The following is a 20,366-nucleotide window of genomic DNA, read 5'->3' as shown; positions in this document are numbered from 1 at the left end:
GCAGTTAAGAAAATGAATTTGGGGCCTGCCTTGAGTATTGGGAAGGAAAGCCTGGGATTACTATGCTGACCCCAAAGCGCCCTGGCTAGTGTGGCTCAGTTGAGCATCGTCCTGTGCACCGAAAGGTCACTGGTTCTATTCCCAGTAAGGGCACGTGGCCAGCTTGCATGTTTGATCCCTGGTTGGGGTGCATGTAGGAAGAAACCAATCAGTGTTTCTCATACCGTTGTTTCTCCCTCTCCCCCTCCCCCTCTCCTCCCCCTCCCCCTCCCTTCATCTCTCTCTAAAAATTAATCAATAGAAACATATTTTAAGAAAAGAGGGACCAAGGTGATTCTGGGCAGTGTCTCTGCAAGAAGAAAGCCTGCTCAATTTACAAGTTAGGTTCATAAGATTCCCACCAATTAAAAATTAGACGATGAGCTCACAGTCCAAATAGCCAAACACGGGAAAAAGTAATTAGCAAAGAACATATTTAGTCTCCCCAAAACTGTATATATTTGAAAGGTTAGATATGTGATGTAGAATAGCTATGTATTTAAATAAATAAAGGATGTATGCAGAGTTGATAATGGGGAAGGCACTATGCATGTGTAGGGCAGTGGGTATATGGGGAATCTCTATCTCTCAATTTTGTTGTAAACCTAAAACTGCTCTAAAAAATAAAGTAAAAAAAAATACATACACTGAAGCACAACCATCAAAACCGATTTGCTCTTCTCTAAATTAATCCAGTTATTTAAATGCCAGTTATATCTGTCACAGCCTGGCTCTTTGAGCTCAACCAGACTCTTAAAAATTAAAACTGTTTTACTTTATAAAAAAGATGATTAGGAATGACTGTATGAATTTGAAGAATGGGAACTTACAGAAATGAGAAATACCAATGAAATTTTAAAAATTTAATTTAGTGAACTAGAAGATATGTCCAAAGTAAATGGAAAATATGAAAGCAATATTGAGACCTAGAGATACATCTCCAGAGGAATGACAGTTACTATAAACTCATCAGCTACAGGTCTATTTTCAAAGTGCTGAGAGAAAATAATAGCCTGTAATTGTGTACCCAGCAAAACTATCATTCAGGGATGGAAGTGAAATAGTAATTTATACATAAACACAAAAACTGAGAGTTTACCACCAGGAGACCTACTTTAAAGGATATAATTTAAAAAGAAGGAAAATTATTCCAGAAGAATGGTTGGAGACACCATTAGTAAATATGTACATAAATTAAAACACTTTCTGTATAAAATAATGTCTCATTTTTGAGTTTTTAAAAAAGGCAGCTAAAATAGTGAATAGCCATGGTATGAAGTTGGAAGTGGGTCTATGGAATTATAGTGTACTAAGGTCCTTGTAATTTTTTAGAGGAGGATAAGAATATTATTTTTAAAGGTAAATGTGCATGATAAACTTTCAAGGGTAAATGCTAAAAGAAGAGGAGTATAGAGTGCATAAATTCCAAAGTAGTGAGAAAAAAATGAAATGAGAAGAAAAATTAATATTATGCAGGGCAAAAAGCATAGATAAAGTGGGACAAATAGAAATTTAAAAAAAGTAATATGGTAGAAATAAGTCCAAATATATTAATAATCACAATAAGCATCAGTGAATTAAACTCTTCTGTTAAAAGACAGAGACTATCACCCTGGTCTGGTGGCTCAGTTGGTTGGAGCATCATCCTTTACACCAAAAGGTTGCGGGTTTGATTCCTGGTCAGGGCACATACCCAGTTGCAGGCTCAATCCCCATTTGTGGTGCTTTGGTGGGGAGGGGCGTGTACCGATTGATGTTTCTCTCTCTCTCTCTTTCCCTTCCTTTCTCTAAAATCAGTTTTTTAAAAACATATCCTTGGGTGAGTATTAAAAAATTATTTTTTAGAGGTGAAGGGATTGAGAAGTACAGGTTGGTAGTTACAAAATAGTCACGGGGATGTAAAGTGCAGCATAGGGAATAGAGTCACTAATATTGTAATAACTGTGTGTGGTGCCAGGCAGGTACTGGCAATATCAGGGAGAACACTTTGTAAAGTAAATTATTGTCTAACCACTATACTGTATACCCGAACTAATACAAAAATACTATTCAATTTAAAATGTTAAAAAAGAAATACTAAACTTTAGCAAGATGTCCAACTATATACAGTGGTTCTCAACCTTCTGGCCCTTTAAATACAGTTCCTCATGTTGTGACCCAACCATAAAATTATTTTCATTGCTACTTCATAACTGTAATGTTGCTACTGTTATGAATCGTAATGTAAATGTCTGATATGCAGGATGATCTTAGGTGACCCCTGTGAAAGGGTTGTTCGACCGCCAAAGGGGTCTCGACCCACAGGTTGAGAACCTCTGGGCTATAAGATCAAAATATATATAAGTCAAGTTGTATTTCTATGTATCATCAAACAATAAACATAATTTTAAAAAAATACCATTTATAATAGCAAAAAATCATGATCTACTTAGGGATAAAACTTGTAAAAGATGTACAAGATATGTACACTGAAAATTACGACAATTTAAATACATTAAAAAGGACCTATATAAATGGGAAGATATTTACGTTTGTCTATTGAAATACTCAGAAATGTAAATATCAATTATCTACAAATATAAAAGTTTTAGTGGAGGGTTTCTTACACTTGGTGCTGTGGACATTAACTGTGGACAGATAATTCTTTATTTTAAGGGCTGTCCTGTGCAGTGTAGGATGTTTAGCATTCTCCCCCCCAGATGCTATTCAACACGTCCCTCCTGTTGTGAGAACTAAAAATGTCTGCAGACATGCTCACATGTCCCCCGGGGGCCAAAATTGCCCCCAGTTGAGAACCACTGATTCAGTGCAATTACAATCAAAATCCAAAAATGATTTTTAAAGTAGAATTAGATGGACTGATTCTAAAATTTATCTAGAAGAATCAAAAGGTAAAAAATATCCAGACATTCCTGAAGAAAAATAGATGGAGAACTTGCCTTTCTAGATAACAAGACTACAGCATTAGTCATCATGACAGTGCGGTGATGCAGGGACAAGTGTATGGACCAGTGGAACATTCTGTAGAGCCCATTCTGTGCATCTGTTATCTTAGTATATAACATGTGGCGTTTCACTTGCATGGGAAAAGATGAACTACTTAATGCCTGGGCAATTATTTATCCATAGTGAAAAAAAATGAAATTAGGTCTCTATCTCATACCCTGCACAAAAACAAATTCTAAATGAATGAAGGACTTAAAAGTGAAAAACAAAACTTTAAAATGTTTAGAAGAAAATATAGGAGAATATCTTTTTTACATTAAGATAGAGTCGGATTTCTTAAACATAACAAAAAAAGTACAAACATTTTTTTAAAGCATTTATAAATTTGTTGTGGTAGGTACGATTCTGAGAATAAGCCTCAATGACCCTTGCCTTTATATAATCCCCTTCCCTGAGAATGTGGGTATAATTATGAACATGCTGAATTATCACTTCCATGGCTATGTTACATTATACGCCCAAAAGGGAGTATCTGGGCGGGCTCAATCTAATCACACAAACCATTAAAAGCCGAGTTTTCTCGGCTGGTGGAAGAAGAGGAAATCAGAGGGATTGTGTGAGGATCTGATGCACTCTTAGTCGCTTGAAGATGGAGTGATAAGGCATGCAAGTAGCTTCTAGAAGACGAGAGGGACTGGACTCTTGGTTGCCGGCCAGCAAGGAAATGGGGACTTCAGTTCTACAATCACAAGGAAAACTGAATTCTTCAACAACCCAAATGATCTTGGAAGTGGATTCTTCTCCAGAGTCTCCAGATAAGAGCCCATCGGCCACAGAACACCTTGATTGTGACCTGTGAGAACTGAAGCAGAGAACCCAGCCAGCCTGCCTAGACCTCTGACCTACAGAACTGTACCATAAGAAATAGGCATTGTTTTAAGCCACTAAGTTGTAATTTTTGGCAGCAACAAAAAAATAATAAAATTATACTAAATTTAAGAATTGTCTTATAAAAAACACCATATAAAAGGAGAAAAAGACAGAAAGTAGGAGAAATATTTTCAATACAAATAACACAAAGTTTTAGTATCCAGACTATGTATAGAATTCCTACAAATAAGAAAAGGATAGTTCAACTGAAAAATAGGAAGGAGATATGGAAAGCTTCCTCTAAAAAAAAAAGAAGGAACATGGAAAGCCAAGAAACATTTTTTAAAATGTTCAACCTTGTATTGTTATTATATAGTAGCAACAAATAATTAGAAAATAAAATATATAAAAATATCAAAGTCACCATAACTGTAAAAAACATCTAATGCCATATTGTGAGGAATTTCCTTCTGTTCCTTCAGCTATATTTATAATTAATTTTTTTTGCATGCCTTCTTCCTTTCTCTCATTCTCCTTCTTGCTTCTCCCTCCACTCCTCCTCCTCTTCTCTTTCTTCTTTTCCTGCTAGAATATGTTGGGCTTATGCCAGGCCATTTCTTTGTATCTTGCTGATGCTTGGGCAGCTCTGACGAGGCACTCTGTTTTGAAGGCAGTAGAGAGGAATGATTAAGGTCCTGGGCCATACTGCCTGGATTTGAATGCTGATTCAAATAGTGTGAATTGTGTGACTTTGGACATGTTACTTAAACCTTTGCAAAAAACTAAAAATGGAACTCCCATTTGACCCAGTGATCCCACTTCTAGGAATATATCCCAAGAAACCAGAAACGCCAATCAGAAAGGATATATGCACCCCTATGTTCATAGCAGCACAATTCACCATAGCTAAGATTTGGAAACAGCCTAAGTGCCCATCAGCAGATGAGTGGATTAGAAAACTGTGGTACATCTACACAATGGAATACTATGCTGCGGTAAAAAAAAGGAACTCTTGTCTTTTGCAACAGCATGGATGGAACTGGAGAGCATTATGCTAAGTGAAATAAGCCAGTCAGAGAAAGATAAATACCACATGATCTCACTCATTTGTGGATTATAGAGAACAACATAGACTGAGGAGAAGGGACAGATCCAAAGACTGAGAAATAGCGATCAGACTATCAATCCCCAGAAGGAAAGTAGGGGAGGGCGGGGGTAAGGGGAAGAGATCAACCGAAGGACTTGTATACATGTATATAAGCCAAACCAATGGACATGGACAACAGGGGGATGGGAGCATGTGTGTGTGTGGGGAGGTGGGAGGTTGGGGGTTAATGGGGGGATGAGGACACATTTGTAATACCTTAACTAATAAAAAAATATATATATTAAAAAAAACAGAAAAAAAAACCTTTGTGCTACAGTTTCATTTTCTGTAAAATGGAGAAAATACAGTTTCTGTTACAGAGTTGTAAGCACTGAATGGGTTCATACAGGTGCCGCCCCATAAGCTTTGGCAGGTATTTGCTCAGATCCACTTAGTAATTTCTTGACGCTTCTCACCATCTCTGAGACTGGTTTGTTTTCTCCACCAACTTGCAGTTCGTGGGCCATTACTTTATCCACTTTCCTGCAGCAGGAGGAATGGGAGCCCTCATTAGGCCCTATGTAGTCTTGTTTAGAATAACTGGAGTCTGCTGTATCTACTGAATCTTGTACAAGATCCTGTTCATTCTGTCTAGTTGGGAAATGTATCCTGTTCCCATGGGCTAGGGAGATAGCCTCCAGCTTCAACTAACCCACCAACTCAGTGTGAAACCGTGGATTTCACTTCCATTAAAATGTCAGCATGTTATTAACTCACTGTCACACCTATCTTTTTCATTAGCCATTTCCACCTCTTCTCAGTCAGAAGAAGGGGAGAAGTATGGTTCACTCGATTCCCTTTTTTCTAGACATTCGTATATTGATGAGCAATCTTAGAAGCTTGTCAGCTCATCACTGTCACCTTCGGGGAAGAAGGTTGTCTTAGATCTTATTTCTTTTCATGGCCACCAGTTATTTTCATGTTTTTCTTTTAAAAATTACGTTTATTGTATCTGTTTCTGTGTTAAATTGCTGTTGTAAATTTTTTTATTAATTTTAACTTAAAAAAACACATTTCATTAAGTATTGGGTGATGGACATTCTGTGTTGCAGTTTCAATCTGCTGTCTTAACCCAGGAGCCAGCCAATGACTATTTAAACCTGCTTTTGTAGTGACTGCTTATTTTTCCTTGTCCCATAGCTGAGCATTTAACAGTTGGTGGGGTTTCCTGTTCCCCATTATTCTTAAGTAAGGACTACTGGCACTGTCTCAAATTTCATATGCGATTGTTAGCAAAACACTGAAATAAAATTGCTTTAACTCCCATTTTAAGATCTCCTGCAACAAAAGTTTATCCTTTTCACTTTTTCTTATTTACCTATTTCAAAATTAAAAATCTGCTTAAACATCTCTGCTTTTTTTTATCCCTTTTCCCTTTTCTGTTTTCCTTTTCTAAAAACTTATCACTAATGTCAAAATTCACCTTTCAAAAATGATGTACAGTACTCACACTCTATGTCCTGTCCCTCTGCAGCATTTCTCAGAAGTAAATGGGATCATAGAGGTTGTGACTGTACTGGCTGTTGTGGTGCCCCCCACACCCCTGCTTCAAGATCAAGCCACTCATTTCTACTGGGAGGGTTGGTGGCTCATGGCTCTCCGAGAGTCCTTCTCTGGGCATTCCCAACAGCTTTGCCCAAGGTCACACCCACTTCCTGAGGGACCCTACTTCCGATGACCTACAGCTGTGGCCAGCCCCCTTGCTTCAAAGGAGGACAACTGTGAAGAGCCATCCAGCCCCCAAACTCTGGTCCACTCTGGAATCCAATTGACTCTTTTACCTATTTTCTATGTCTTTATCCTGCTAATATGGGACTGCTGCTGCCTTACCACTACAGCTCTCTGATCTTCCTCTTCCTTATTAAGATACCCAATCATAGAATTACCCCCATTTCCTGATAGCATCTAATCCGGAGAAAAGTCCTGCTTCCTTAACTCCTCCCCCAAATCACCTAACAAGAAGCCAGGCCTTCATAAGTCCTTTCTAACACCTTCTTATTGAGACACCCACATTTCCCCATGCTGCTAATTCTCCCTCTCTGTAATGAGTCAGAAACCCAACTTGTACAATGGCAGGGGTCCCTGGTGGTCTTTAGCTGGAGGGTATTGACACAATAATGTGTTTTGAAATTTGAGTGGCCTAGTTTGGCATCCTGGCTCCACCACTTACCAGCTGTATGGCTGACAGGTATGTAAACCTCTCTGTGTCTCAGTTTCCTCATTTGTAAAGTGAAGATAAATTACAGCAAACTGTTAAGATCATCCTATATAATTAAAGCCTAATATGCTAAGTGTCTAGTCATCCGGTCAGCCATTCAACCAATCAAAGCATAAACTATATATCTATGTATATATATAAAAGGCTAAGTGACTGGCTGGTAGGTATGATGCACACTGACCACCAGGGGGCAGATGCTCAATGCAGGAGCTGTGGAGCAACAGCAACTTTGCAGAGTGCCCTCTCGCACTCTGGGACCCCTCGGGGGATGTCGGACTGCCAGTTTCGGCCCAATCCTGCAGCCCAGGCTGAGGGACCCCACCTGCTGGAGGGACCCCTCTCATTCCGCAGACGCCCTTTGAGCCTCAGTGCCGCCCCAGGTGCTGCCACCTGGGAGGGATCATGGGAGGTTGGCTCCAGGGCGTGTCCTGCCTGTCTCGCCCAGTCCTTCCCCACCAGCCACCTTAATTAATTTCCTTTCAAAGTGCACAAATCCGTGTACCAGGCCTCTAGTATGCTAATGATATACTAAGGCCGCTCAGCTGCTTGCTATGATGTGCACTGACCACCAGGGGGCAGACACTCCAACTGGTAGGTTAGCTTGTAGCTGGGGTCCAGCCGATTGGGACTGAGACAAACTGGGCACACCCTGGAGCCCTCCCGTGGTCTCTCCCTGGCTGGCCAACCTCCCCCATCCCTCCCCAGCCCCAATCTTGCACCGGTGGGGTCCCTCTGCCTGGCCTGCGCCCTCTCACAATCTGGGCTGAGGGACCTTCCCCCTGAGTGCACAAATTTTTTGCATTGGGCCTCTACTTAACATATAAAGAGCTTAGCACAGTGCCTGACCCATAATAAGTTATTAATAAATGTTTGCTATTATTTTTAAAAAATTGTTTTCAAGAGCATTCCCCACAAATCTCCCTCACACCAATCTGAGCCATGGGGTCTGTTTCCTGGAGAACCCAATCTGGCACAATGGTTTTTACTCAAGGATTATCATAATATGTGTACCTAAGTGAAGAAAGAGAATTATAAAACAAATGGGGCAAAATGTTAACAATTGGTGAATCGGGACGAAGAGTATATGGGAGTTCTTGTACTATTCTTACAATTTTTCTGCAAGTTTGAAATTATTATAAAATGACATTTTTGAAAATTAGGACAGCCGAAACCGGTTTGGCTCAGTGGATGGAGCGCCGGCCTGCGGACTGAAGGGTCCTGGGTTTGGTTCCGGTCAAGGGCATGTACCTGGGTTGTGGGCACATCCCCAGTGGGAGATGTGCAGGAGGCGGCTGATCGATGTTTCTCTCTCATCGATGTTTCTGACTCTCTATCTCTCTCCCTTCCTCTCTGTAAAAAATCAATAAAATATATTTAAAAAAAAATTAGGACAAACATCAATTACTTGAAGATGCTAAAGCATAAGTCAGTGAAATTGTTAAGGTTCCAAACTCATTCTGAAAGGTTAGAAAGAAATTTAATCACTATGAGACTTTTATATCTTATCAGTTCTTCATTAGCCCACTGACTATTTTCTTTTCTTTTTTTTTATTGTTGACACTATTACAGACGTCTCCTATTTCCCCCCCTCTTTGCCCACCTCCACCGGGTCCCTGCCCCTACCCCAAACCCCAAGCTTTCACCACACTATTGTCTTTGTCCAGGGGCTATGCATATATGTTCTTTGGTCAATCCCCACTGACTGTTTTCTATGATGGATTTGTTTGTTATTTAAAATTAACTTGTTTATTTTAAAACATGTTTTTATTCTTAAAAATTAATTTTGTTAAGTAAAGGACTAATTTACTTAAATTATACCTGGAAGGACACTGTCAATACATAGCAACAATGTTTATTATATGTTAAATAATAAATGGAATAATTTGAGAATTTGTTCAACTTATGGAACATTTCATTTCCAAGATGTGCTGCTGCGTTGTTAATGTCTGATAGTTTGAATGTCAGTTTGATATCTCATCTAAGAAGTATCACAGGGTCTACCAGTTCTGCTTTGTGGTATTATCTGAGGGTACAGGCTCAACGAGATCTACAGCTTCTCTCTAGATAGTTTCTACAAAGTGCCTACAGCCTTGGTATCTAAGCATTCATCTTCGAATGACTCACTAGCATTATTTCCTGTAGCATCTTCACTTTTTGCTTTGAGGTTTCTCATTCATATACTGGTCCTCCTTGGCATGTGAGTTCACAGTCTCAATTGATAAGTAGCTTATGATACCAAAGGGACTTCATTTCCACAAGGAACTAAATGTGTGTTATCCCTTTCCATTTGCTTGTGAAATCCAAAAATGATCTTATTTAATTAAACACACCTCACTTTCAGTGTTGGGCTGCTTGATTCTAAAAAAATTTCTAAATGAGTTTCCATAGACTCACTGTATTATAACTGTCTTCCTTCTTGCCCCTGTAAGATTAGTCAATATATGTATGTAACATTTTAGCTATTCTAGGCTAAAATGTATCTCCTAATATGCAAGATATTTTTTCTTTCACAATTCTTACTATTCTTCAGTTTCCTCACACTTCAACATTGACTTCCTGAATTTTTTTTTTAATCTATGATGTCTGAAATCTAGGTCATTATCATTTCAAGGATGATTTTGTTGCTGAATCCTCAAAGAGTGATGATATAGTTCCTGATTATATCACACGAAAATACACAGATGATCTAAGCCTCAAACCTACTATTTGCCAGCACTAATTCTAAAATCTCCAATCCCAAAATAAGCTCCAATCCCCAAATCTTCAATCCCAAAATAAGCTCATTTTAATTATTCATTTTCATGGGAAGTTATAAGAAAATGCAAAGCTAGAAACGTAAATGCAAAGTTCTTATTTCTTTCTTTAGTGTCTTTGGTATACACCAAGCATGTCAAACTCGCAGCTGGCGGGCCGCGTGCCTCATTTAGCCGGCCGCGAGTTTGACATGCTTGGTGTGCACCATACTTGCTGCTTTTGCCCATGTAGACCCTCTGCTTGGAATCATTTCTCCCTCCACATTTATCAGAAACCCAGCCATCATTCAAAGCTTATTCAAATGTTACTTCCTATTTAAGGCTCTTTCTTATTACTCTGGTATACATTGTGGATTTTTTTTTTTTCTCCTTAGCATGTCTAGTCCTAAAGTTAGTTAGTTTAAAGAAGTTTGGCATGTAATTATTCTCCTTTAATTGTTTCCATAAGTCTGTATGTTAGACTTATCTTTCTAGTCAGGCTAAAACTTTCTGAAGGCAAGGACAATCCATGTCTTATACTATTGCTTTTCGAGCTGTTTTTTCTTGCATAATCCCTAAAATTATTTTGAAAAATTACATGCCTCTTACACATTTTTAAGTTGAAGTGAAATATTATCATAAGTATAAGCAAGCACAAAGGATGTAATTAAAAATATTGACATTGGAGATAAAACAAAAACTATCACACGAGACTTTTAAATGTTTTTAAAAATATATATTTTATTGATTTTTTTACAGAGAGGAAGGGAGAGGGATAGAGAGTTAGAACCATCAATCAGTTGCCTCCTGCACACCCCCCTATTGGGGATGTGCCCACAACCAAGGTACATGCCCCTGACCGGAATCAAACCTGGGACCCCACAGTCCGCAGGCTGACGCTCTATCCGCTGAGCCAAACTGGTTAGGGCCACATGAGACTTTTAAAAGTATCTAAAGGAATCTAAATGCTATTGTGATTGATACCTATAGCCATTCATTTGAAAAGAATACATGAAGTCCTCTTTAACTGTTGGAAATTTTACATTATTCCCTTTTCTACTTGAAGTCATATTTCTGTTCCATATCCTTCCCAGAATTTTACCCTAATAGAAAGTATTTTAAGCTTGAAAGGCAAATAAAGCATAAAATATTTACATAATTTGTATATAATAATCAAATATGTATATAAATTGAAATTAGTTTTAAATTTTTTCTGATCAGAGGCTTTAAGTGGTAAAATATCACTTCTAGAGTGCCTTATCATTCCAGTTATTCTTAGTACATAATCAGGCAAAATCAAAACCACATAAATGTATTATAAATACTTATTAAACATAAAGGAGCCATGACCAGTGTGGCTCGGTTGGTTGAGTGTTGTCCCATGCACAAAGAGGTCACCAGTTCAAATCCTGGTCAGGGCACGTGCCTGGTTTGTGGGTTTGATCCTCAGTAGGGGGCATGCAAGGGGCGGCCTATCAATGTTTCTCTCCCTCTCCTCTCTAAGATCAATAAAAACATATTTAAAATAAAAAACACATAAAGGATACAATTTTTATTGGAAATTCATGTTTTTATGAGATGCATGGAACTTTTCATTTACCTATGTATGAACATTACCTATTGCTAGAAATAATAGCATGAATTCTGTTTCTGTTTTACATTTTTATATATGTTAATGCTGAGAAGACTTGTTCACATAAAATTGTAGGTAGGAATAGGAGGTATTTTATTATGCAACGTCAATTCTATGAATACCTTCCAAATAATATGCCAAAAAATATATATTGCTTTATTATAAAAATGTTTTTCATCTCTTGTCAACTCTTAACTTGAATAGGTCTTTCTTCATGTTGTTGAAAGCAAAGGATTAGAAATACCCTACTTAGAAAAAGACTAAGCAGTTAAACAGTCAGTAGGAATAATTTGCTTTTTCAGTTTCTGAATATAATACCAAAAAAACCCTTTACTAACATTTATCGAATGACTATTAATTATACCTGTTACACTTAACACAATATACTCAGAATGTATGGGAAATAGGAAAATATTCTTGCAATATATCTGTCAATACAAGAATTTTTTGAGAAAATGATTTTATGTGTCATATGCTTTCAATATATTTTAATCAACTATTCAGAACTGTGGGTTTGGTTCATTCAATTTTTGGGAATTATTTACCATGATTGGCAAAACCAGACTTTACTGTCAAAACAACCAACCAAATCATATATTTTAAAATAAAATATCCTACTTTATTTATTCAAATAAACGTGCAAACAAACATCACTCTGGTTGTATTCACACTCCTGGACTCTTCCTAAGGTAGAAAGCCAAGGCATGGAGCCTTGTCATAAGGTTGTTGCTTTGATGAAATAAGGGCCCCTGCCTCCCAGGCTTTTTGCTTTCTTCTCATGGGACTCTTTTTAAGGAAGGGTGCATTCGTTGGCAATAGATGGGAGGTGTAAAGCACAACCACATTAAATGAAACTTGTCAACTGTCCTGCTTCTCCATGCTGTAATATATCTGAATACCGAACATCCCGGTATGGACCAAAATTCCCTGTTACCTCTGCTATACTTTGACAGGAAAAGCTTTGAGGCTCTACTTTGGATTTTTCATGCCTTGATTAAAGGGGGTGACCCCATCTCCGTCTTTTTTTTACTATTGCTTGGTGCCTTATGTTTGCACTTAAGGGAAGATGTACCATAATAGGATTAGGCTAAGATTATGTCTGTCTTTAGAAAGTGGCATAAAATTGATTGTGAAAGGGAAAGGGGAAAGAACTAGCCTGATGCTTCCCCATAGTTGCATTCTCAGAATGATCAGTTTTTGGAAAGAATAGATACAGAAGTTGTGGACCTGGATATTGATTCCTTTAAAATGATCTGTGCCCACCTGGTCCTTAGGAAGTATTCAAGTTCCCACAGTGCTGTGCATGCACCAGTTTGAAAATAGCTTTCTTGTACTTATTGTACCCAATAGTATGCTGATATAGAGTTGGTACTAATACTTTGTTTACATAGCAATTAACATAGGGAGGAAGTGATATTAAGACTACAAAAATGTTCAGTTTAGTAAAAATATATAAGCAGAAATATCTTTATTTTCATTGGCATATTCTTTTATGTTTAAGTTTTTAAAAAATTTTCTTTAAAAATTTTTTCTTATCAAATTATCTATACATTCCTGATAGTTTTGCTTAGAACACATGAAGTTCACACAGCAGTAATAAACTTCTTTTAAATATTACTGAGAGCCTGGCTGGCGTGGCTCAGTGGTTGAGCGTTGACATATGAACCAGGAGGTTGCGGTTTGATTCCTAATCAGGGCACATGCCCCTGTTCAGGTTCGGGTTCGATTCCTAGTGTGGGGCGTGCAAGAGGCAGTCAATCAATGACTCTCTCCCATCATTGATGTTTCTATCTCTCTCTCCCTCCTCCTTCCTCTCTGAAATCAATAAAAATATGTTTTAAAAAGTATTACTTAGAATAATTATAGTTATTCCTATTTTGCTAACATTTCATTTGAATCATTTTCACATTTTCAAACTCTATTTCTATTCAATATTATGCCTTATATTAAAAATGATGTCTCAAATAATCTATAAAATAAAAATTGTTGATGAGGGAAGGGCTAGAATTGAAGTTGTATTTTTGATATCTATCTCAATCTTATCTAATAAAAGAGAGACATGGTAATTAGCCATACAGCTGCTACCCTTCCCATTGGCTAATCACTGAGATATGCAAATTAACTGCCAACCAAGATGGCGGCCGGCAGCCAGGCACTGAAGCGAACAGGGAGGCTTGCTTGCTCCAGTGACAGCGAACTCCAACGTTCCCCGCCTGACTTGCTGGCCTCTCAGCTGCAACTCTAAGCAACTATGTTGCAAATATAGAAGCTAAACAAAACCCCAGAAACCTGCTTTAGTCAGCCGGGCTTCAGCCACCCGGATTGCAACATTGTATCAAACAGAAGGTAAACAAAGGCCAGAAAGCTGCTTTCAGCAGGGAGGCCTCAGAGCTAAAGCTGGTCCAGAATAAAAAAAGAAAAAAGAAAAAAAGGAGTGGTTGGGAGCTTCAGTCACCCGCCAGCCTGAAAACAGCCCTCAGCCCCTCAGCCAGACTGGCCAGGCACCCCAGTGGGGACCCCCACCCTGATCCAGGACACCCTTCAGGGCAAACCAGCCAGCCCCCACCCGTGCACCAGGCCTCTATTCTATATAGTAAAAGGGTAATATGCCTCCCGGCACTGGGATCAGTGTGACAGGGGGCAGCGCCCAAACCCCCTGATCGCCCTGCAGCTCTGTGTGTGACGGGGGCGGGGCCACAACCTCCCTATCCGCCCTGCTCTGTTCGTGACAGGGGAAGGTGCCCCAACCCCCTGATCAGCCCTGCTCTGTGCCTGATAGGGGGGAGCTCCCCAACCCCCTGATCGCCCTGTGGCTCTGTGTGTGACAGGGTGCAGCGCCCCAACCCCCTGATCGGCCGTGCTCTGTGGGTGATAGAGGGCGGCGCCCCAACCCCCTGATGGGCCCTGCTCTGTGTGTGACAGGGGGCGGTGCCCTAACTCCCCTATTGGCCCTACTCTGTGAGTGACATGGGGGAGCTCCTCAACCCCCTGATCGGCCCTGCTCTGTGAGTGACAGGGGGCAACGCCCCTACCCCCTGATCGGCCCTGCTCTGTGCGTGACGGGGTGACGCCGCAACTTCCCTATCGACCCTGCCTTGAGTGTGACGGGGCGGTGCCCCAACCCCCCAATCGGCTGTACCCTGAGCATGACTAGGGGTGGCATCACAACCTTCCGATCTGCCCTGCTCTGTGCATGACAGGGGGCAGCGCCCCAACTCCCCAATCGGCCCTGCTCTGAGCCTGACCAGGGGCTGCACCTAGGGATTGGGTCTGCCCTCTGCCAGCTGGGAGCAGGCCTAAGCCAGCAGGTCATTATCTCCTGAGGGGTCCCAGACTGCGAGAGGGCACAGGCCGGGCTGAGGGACCCCCTCTCCCCCCCAAGTGCACAAATTTTTGTGCACCGGGCCTCTAGTTTATTATAAAGAGCTATATAAACGTGGTTACTATTCATAGGTAACCATTGGTAGATCATGTATATTTTGTAGGCGAAATGGATCTTCAGAAGTGATTACTTTAAAAATCATGAGGTAATGTAAAAACATTATAATTTTTTGCCAAAGTAAAATCTGCTCTTTATGTCATTGACAGAGAACACTTCCAAGGCTGGATGGAAACAAGAGCAGTGGCAAGACATTCAGCAGCCTGGTGATGCTGTGTTGTCCCAGGAAGCACTACCTCTCAAGTTCACTGCTTGGAAATCAACTGAGGTAAGTTGCTGTAGTAGTTTCCTATTGCTGCTCTAAAAAATTACCACAAACTTAGTGCCTTAAGTCAACACAAATGTATTGTCTTACAGTTCTGCAGGCTGGAAGTCTGACATGGTCTCTCTGGGCTAAAGTCAAGGTGTTCACAGGGCTGTGTTCCTTTCTGCAGGCTCTAGGGGAGAGTGGGTTTTCTTGCCTTTTGCAGCTTCTAATGTTCTAAGAGAAACTGCTTGTCTTTTAACTTTGTTTTTGTTATACAGAGTTTTAAATAAGAATAAGATTAAATTATCAATTTCCCTTTATAGCTTGTGCATTTAAAAATCTTTTTTATCCTAATATAATAAAGATCTTGTACTTTTTTTTCTAAATGTTGAAATCCTTATGCCCTCTAGAATTTTACTATATAGTGTGAGAAAGGATCTTGTGTTATTTGAATCTCTGTGGAAAAACAATATTTAATTTCTTGAACAGTTTATCATTCTTTACTCAGTTTTAAAAAACATTTTGTTATGAAATGATTATATTATAGGAAGTTGCAGAAATAGTATGGAGTCCCATGTACCCTTCCCCCGCCTACCCAATGTTGACATCTTACATAGCTGAAGTACAATATCAAAACCAGGAAATGAACATTGGTATGTTACAGCTAAATAGACTACAATTTTCAATTCAGTGTTTAATTTTTTAACCCCCATTTGTGTGTGTATGTGTGTGCATTCTATGTAATTTTATTCTAAGTACTAGAAGCCCAGTGCACGAAATTCATGCATGGGGGGTGGGGTTTCCTCAGCCCGGTCTGCACCCTCTCACAATCTGGGACCTCTGGCTCCTAACCACTCACCTGCCCGCTTGCCTGATCGCTCCTAACCACTCTGCCTGATTGCCCCTAACTGCTCTCCCCTGCTGGCCTGATCACCCCTAACTGCTCTCCCCTGCCAGCCTGATCGCCCCTAACCACTCTGGCCTCCGCCCCTGCCACCGTGGCTTTGTCCGGAAGGACATCTGGAAGGATGTCTGGAAGACATCGGTCTAATTAGCATATTACCCTTTTATTAGTATAGATAGATTTGTATAACCAGCACCAAAATTAAGATACAGAACTGTTCTAGCCTCACAAAAGAAGTCCCTCATGCCCTTATGCTACCTAGACAATCTCACCCCCGACAACCTCCCCCTGGCAACTACTGATCTTTTCTCCATCTATAGTTTTGTTATTTTTAGAATGCTATGTAAATGTAACCTTTTGAGATAGATTTTTTTTCACTCATCATAATGCTCTTGAGATGTTGCATGTATCAATAATTCATTCCTTTTTATTGTTTATTTTGAAAGCACCCCATTTTATAGATATATCAGAGTTTATTCAACTATTCACCCAGTGAAAGGTATTTGGGTGTTCCCAGTTAGGGGCTGTTGATGAATAGAACTGTAGTGAACATTTGTGTACAGTTTTTGTATATAAAGTTTTCAAATCTCTGGGATAAATATCCAAGAGTATGATTGCTGGTTTTGTAAGAAACTGTCAAACTGTTTTCCAGAGTGGCTGTTTTCTTTTTTTCTTCTTTTAAAGTTTCTCAATCTGACCTTCAGTTTACTAATTTGTTCTCAGCTATATCCATTCCACTATTTATCCCATCTGTGTTCTCTATTTCAGTATTCTATTTTTACATTTGATATTTAATATTTCTATTTAATTTGTTTTCTTTTTTTTTAATCCTCACTCAATGATATGCTTTTATTGATTTTTAAAGAGAGAGGAAGGGGGAGAGAGAAACATTGATGTGAGAGAGAAGCATCCATTGGCCACCTTGCACCACTATGCGCCCCAACCAGGGATCAAACCCGAAACCAGGGTATGTGCACTGACCAGGAATCAAACCCGCCACCTTTTGGTATACAGGACAATGCTCCAACCAACTGAGCCACACTGGCCAGAGCGGCTCAAGTTTTTAATCTTTCTTCTTTCTGAGTGTCCTTACAGTCCTTTCCTGCCTAATAGTTTTTCGTTTGCTTCCTTCTGACACTTAGGGTCACAGATCCACATTCAGGACTTACACTGGCAGCTTGGGGCTCCTTCCTTGTGCTCATATCAGAGATGTTCCAGATCTGGTTCTCAGACCAATGGGTGCTGAGGATCAGTTGTGGTAAAGTTTGGTTTGTGTCCTCTCACCTACTTGGGTGTGGTACTTTAAGAGGCCACGGATCCAGGCTTGATTAATGCCTGGTTCTTTCAGCTTCTTCATTAAGTAGGAGATCCCAGTGCCTGGGCATAATTTCAAGCAGTGAGCCCATATTCAACAGTCCTGTCTTGCATGGGCACTTTCAATCTGTACTTATCCCCTCAGAGTTGAGCTCCTGGTTTTCTCTGCCTTTTTCTGGATCCAAAGCCCTAAAGGTCCACGGCTTCCACCTCCTTACCATTATGTGTTTCTGTTATGCTCTCATCCATGAAGATGTTCATCTTGTGTTTGACCATGACTGTGTCCTTCATTTTCACATTTGCATTTTCTCTTTCATTGCTATGTGTTTGGAAGAGGTCGGTATCCCCAAAGTATGAACCAAACTTATAGAACCGTCTGGATTGGAAATCTGTTCCACTCAAGACTATATGAAATTATCTTATTCACTCACTTGTTTTTCCGTTTGGTATGTGTTTCTCCTACCAGAAGGAAAGCTTCTTGAGACTAGAGACCTTTTGAAGTTTTATTCATTACTGAATCATTAGTTGCCACATTTTTTTAAATGAAGAAATGAATGAATAGTAGACTTTCAATAGTAACTTCCTTCTCTTCCTTTCCTGTGAAAGAGGCTTGTTTGGTCTCCTGCTCTGAGTGCTTTGTTTAGTATTCGCTGCCACAGTTCCTGCGAGGGAGATTGGAATTATTTCTTGACCTTCTGTTTCCAACTCCTTTCCCCAAGCCAATTAGGAACTGGATTTATAGCAGCTCTGAAAAGTACATAAAATTAAAATTTCACTGTTCCTTAATTGCATAATAGCCCATAGATTGAAAATGTCTAGATTATTTTAAAAGATATGACATTAAATCAAAATGATTTTTAAATTTGAGATCAATTTATTTGTTGCTAATGGCTTTTAAGGGAGAAAATCGACTGGGATAATCTTGCATGCATTGGAGCCTAACAGAGATATAAAGTGCGACTTAGTCTTTTTTTGTATCGGTCATTAACTTCTCATTTTGTTTGTTTTTCTTACTTTAGAGGGTGGTACAGTAATTGATTTACATCATTCTACATCTTATATCAATGAGTAAAAAAATGGTTCCCTTCCCACAAAGGAAGTTTAAAGCTGGATTTCCCTTTTTCAAAACATTACTACTGACAGGCACCTTCTCTAATGCAGGGGTCCTCAAACTTTTTAAACAGGGGGCCAGTTCACTGTCCCTCAGACCGTTGGAGGGCCGGACTATAGTTTAAAAAACAACTATGAACAAATTTCTATGCACACTGCACATATCTTATTTTGAAGTAAAAAAACAAAATGGGAACAAATACAATATTTGTATTTGCATGTGGCCCGCGGGCCGTAGTTTGAGGACCCCTGCTCTAATGACTGTCAGGAACATGTGATGCCACCCAATATTGTCCTCTTCAGAAATCTGTTCTTGCAGCAGAAGACAAGAGCTATCATGTTGAACAGTAAGCCTAATTGTTGTTGCCAAATGTACTGCATCTACATTAAAATTCTCATGTTCTTAATAGAGAATGAGGAAGAAATGATATTGTTGGTTGCTTAGGCAGAATGAGGAGTGCTTAAAAATATCTTTTAAAAACTTTAAATAGAAACCTCTTTAACTATTTTCTTTCTAGAAATGAAAGAATTATCTAATAGCAATAATAGAACATGGCTTTCAAAGGCAGAGCAGTGCTTGCCTGTGTAAAGGAAAGCCTTTCTGTGCATGGCACTGAGACATGGGTGTGTTTTCTCTTTGCGTGCTGTCCAGAATTTTTCTTATTAAGTCTGCTAATTAATAAGGCCATTTGTAGCTTTTCACCACCTCAAACAACCTTCCCCTTTTCCTGTTGGAGGAGATTCAACAATGAGGCTATGACTTTTTCGGTCACAGTTGTTCCCATAGCAACAGATAGGGATGCTATGAATTGATTCACACAAAATTAAAGGTGACCAAAGCCTTCAGTCTCCTTGTGAGTTACTAAATTGCTAGTGATAGAAGATACATATTTATTTCCTACTGCCTTCATTTATTATTTTGCTAAATTAAGAATAAACAGGTTTTATCATTGGGTTTATTAGCATGTCACTTATTATATTTGTAAAAATTTGAACTCATCAAAGCTGTTAGAAAAATGGAAATTATACTTACTTTAGTTATGTTAATTTATTATCTCTTTACCTACTGCATCATTGCTTTATGCTTGAATCCTCTTTTATTTTTATGTTTGTATTTTTATTCTTTTTAAATTAAAAAATACTTATTGAAAAATTTAAATAATATTGAAGGGTAAAAAGTGAAAAACAGAGTTTCTTCTTATTTCTCTCTATTCCTTCAGTTCCTTTTCTAAGAGTCAACTATACTAGCAGTTTTTTTTTATGAATTTTGGGAAGAAATTTTCTGTGTCCCTACATTTATTTTACCTGAATGTATTTGTTCATTGCATACTGCTCTGTAACATGCTTTGAACTAAGCAATATATCTTGCACATCTTCTTATAGTAATAAATGCAATCGTTCAATGTATATTGTTTTAATATGCTTTTATCACTAAACTACATGTTATGGACATATTTTTTATATCAGTACATATTAACTTTGCTGTATTCTTGATATATAAATGAATCTTAATTTATGTAACCATTCCTTATTGGTAATCATATAGGGATTTTTCATGCTGGTGGAGGGATAGTCTCTTAAGTCAATGAAACAGAGTAGAGAACTAAGAAATAGACCCACACAGGGAAGGCCAGGGAGGGTTGGGGGACGGGAGGGAGGGGAGTAAGAGATCAACCGAAGGACTTGTATGTATCTATATAAGCATAACTAATGGACATAAGACACTGGGGGGTAAGGGAGGGCAGGGGTTTGTCAAGGGTGGGGGGG

At 39.1% G+C, this 20,366-nt stretch overlaps 1 protein-coding gene across 1 annotated transcript in view; it reads left to right on the top strand.

The window, feature by feature from the left end:
• ENTHD1 (ENTH domain containing 1) overlaps positions 1 to 20,366 on the top strand; it is an 80,745-nt gene that overhangs the window by 15,544 nt on the left and 44,835 nt on the right. Inside the window, exon 3 of the mRNA XM_070408002.1 lies at positions 15,174 to 15,292. Coding sequence (XP_070264103.1) covers positions 15,174 to 15,292 — 119 coding nt within the window. The remainder of the gene's footprint in view (positions 1 to 15,173; positions 15,293 to 20,366) is intronic.

The sequence above is a fragment of the Myotis yumanensis genome, unplaced genomic scaffold (assembly GCF_028538775.1).
Source record: "Myotis yumanensis isolate MYYU_CA2020_CCGP unplaced genomic scaffold, mMyoYum1.0.hap1 SCAF_3, whole genome shotgun sequence".
Taxonomy (NCBI): Eukaryota; Metazoa; Chordata; class Mammalia; order Chiroptera; family Vespertilionidae; genus Myotis; species Myotis yumanensis.
This window is presented reverse-complemented; position numbering and strand designations above follow the sequence as displayed.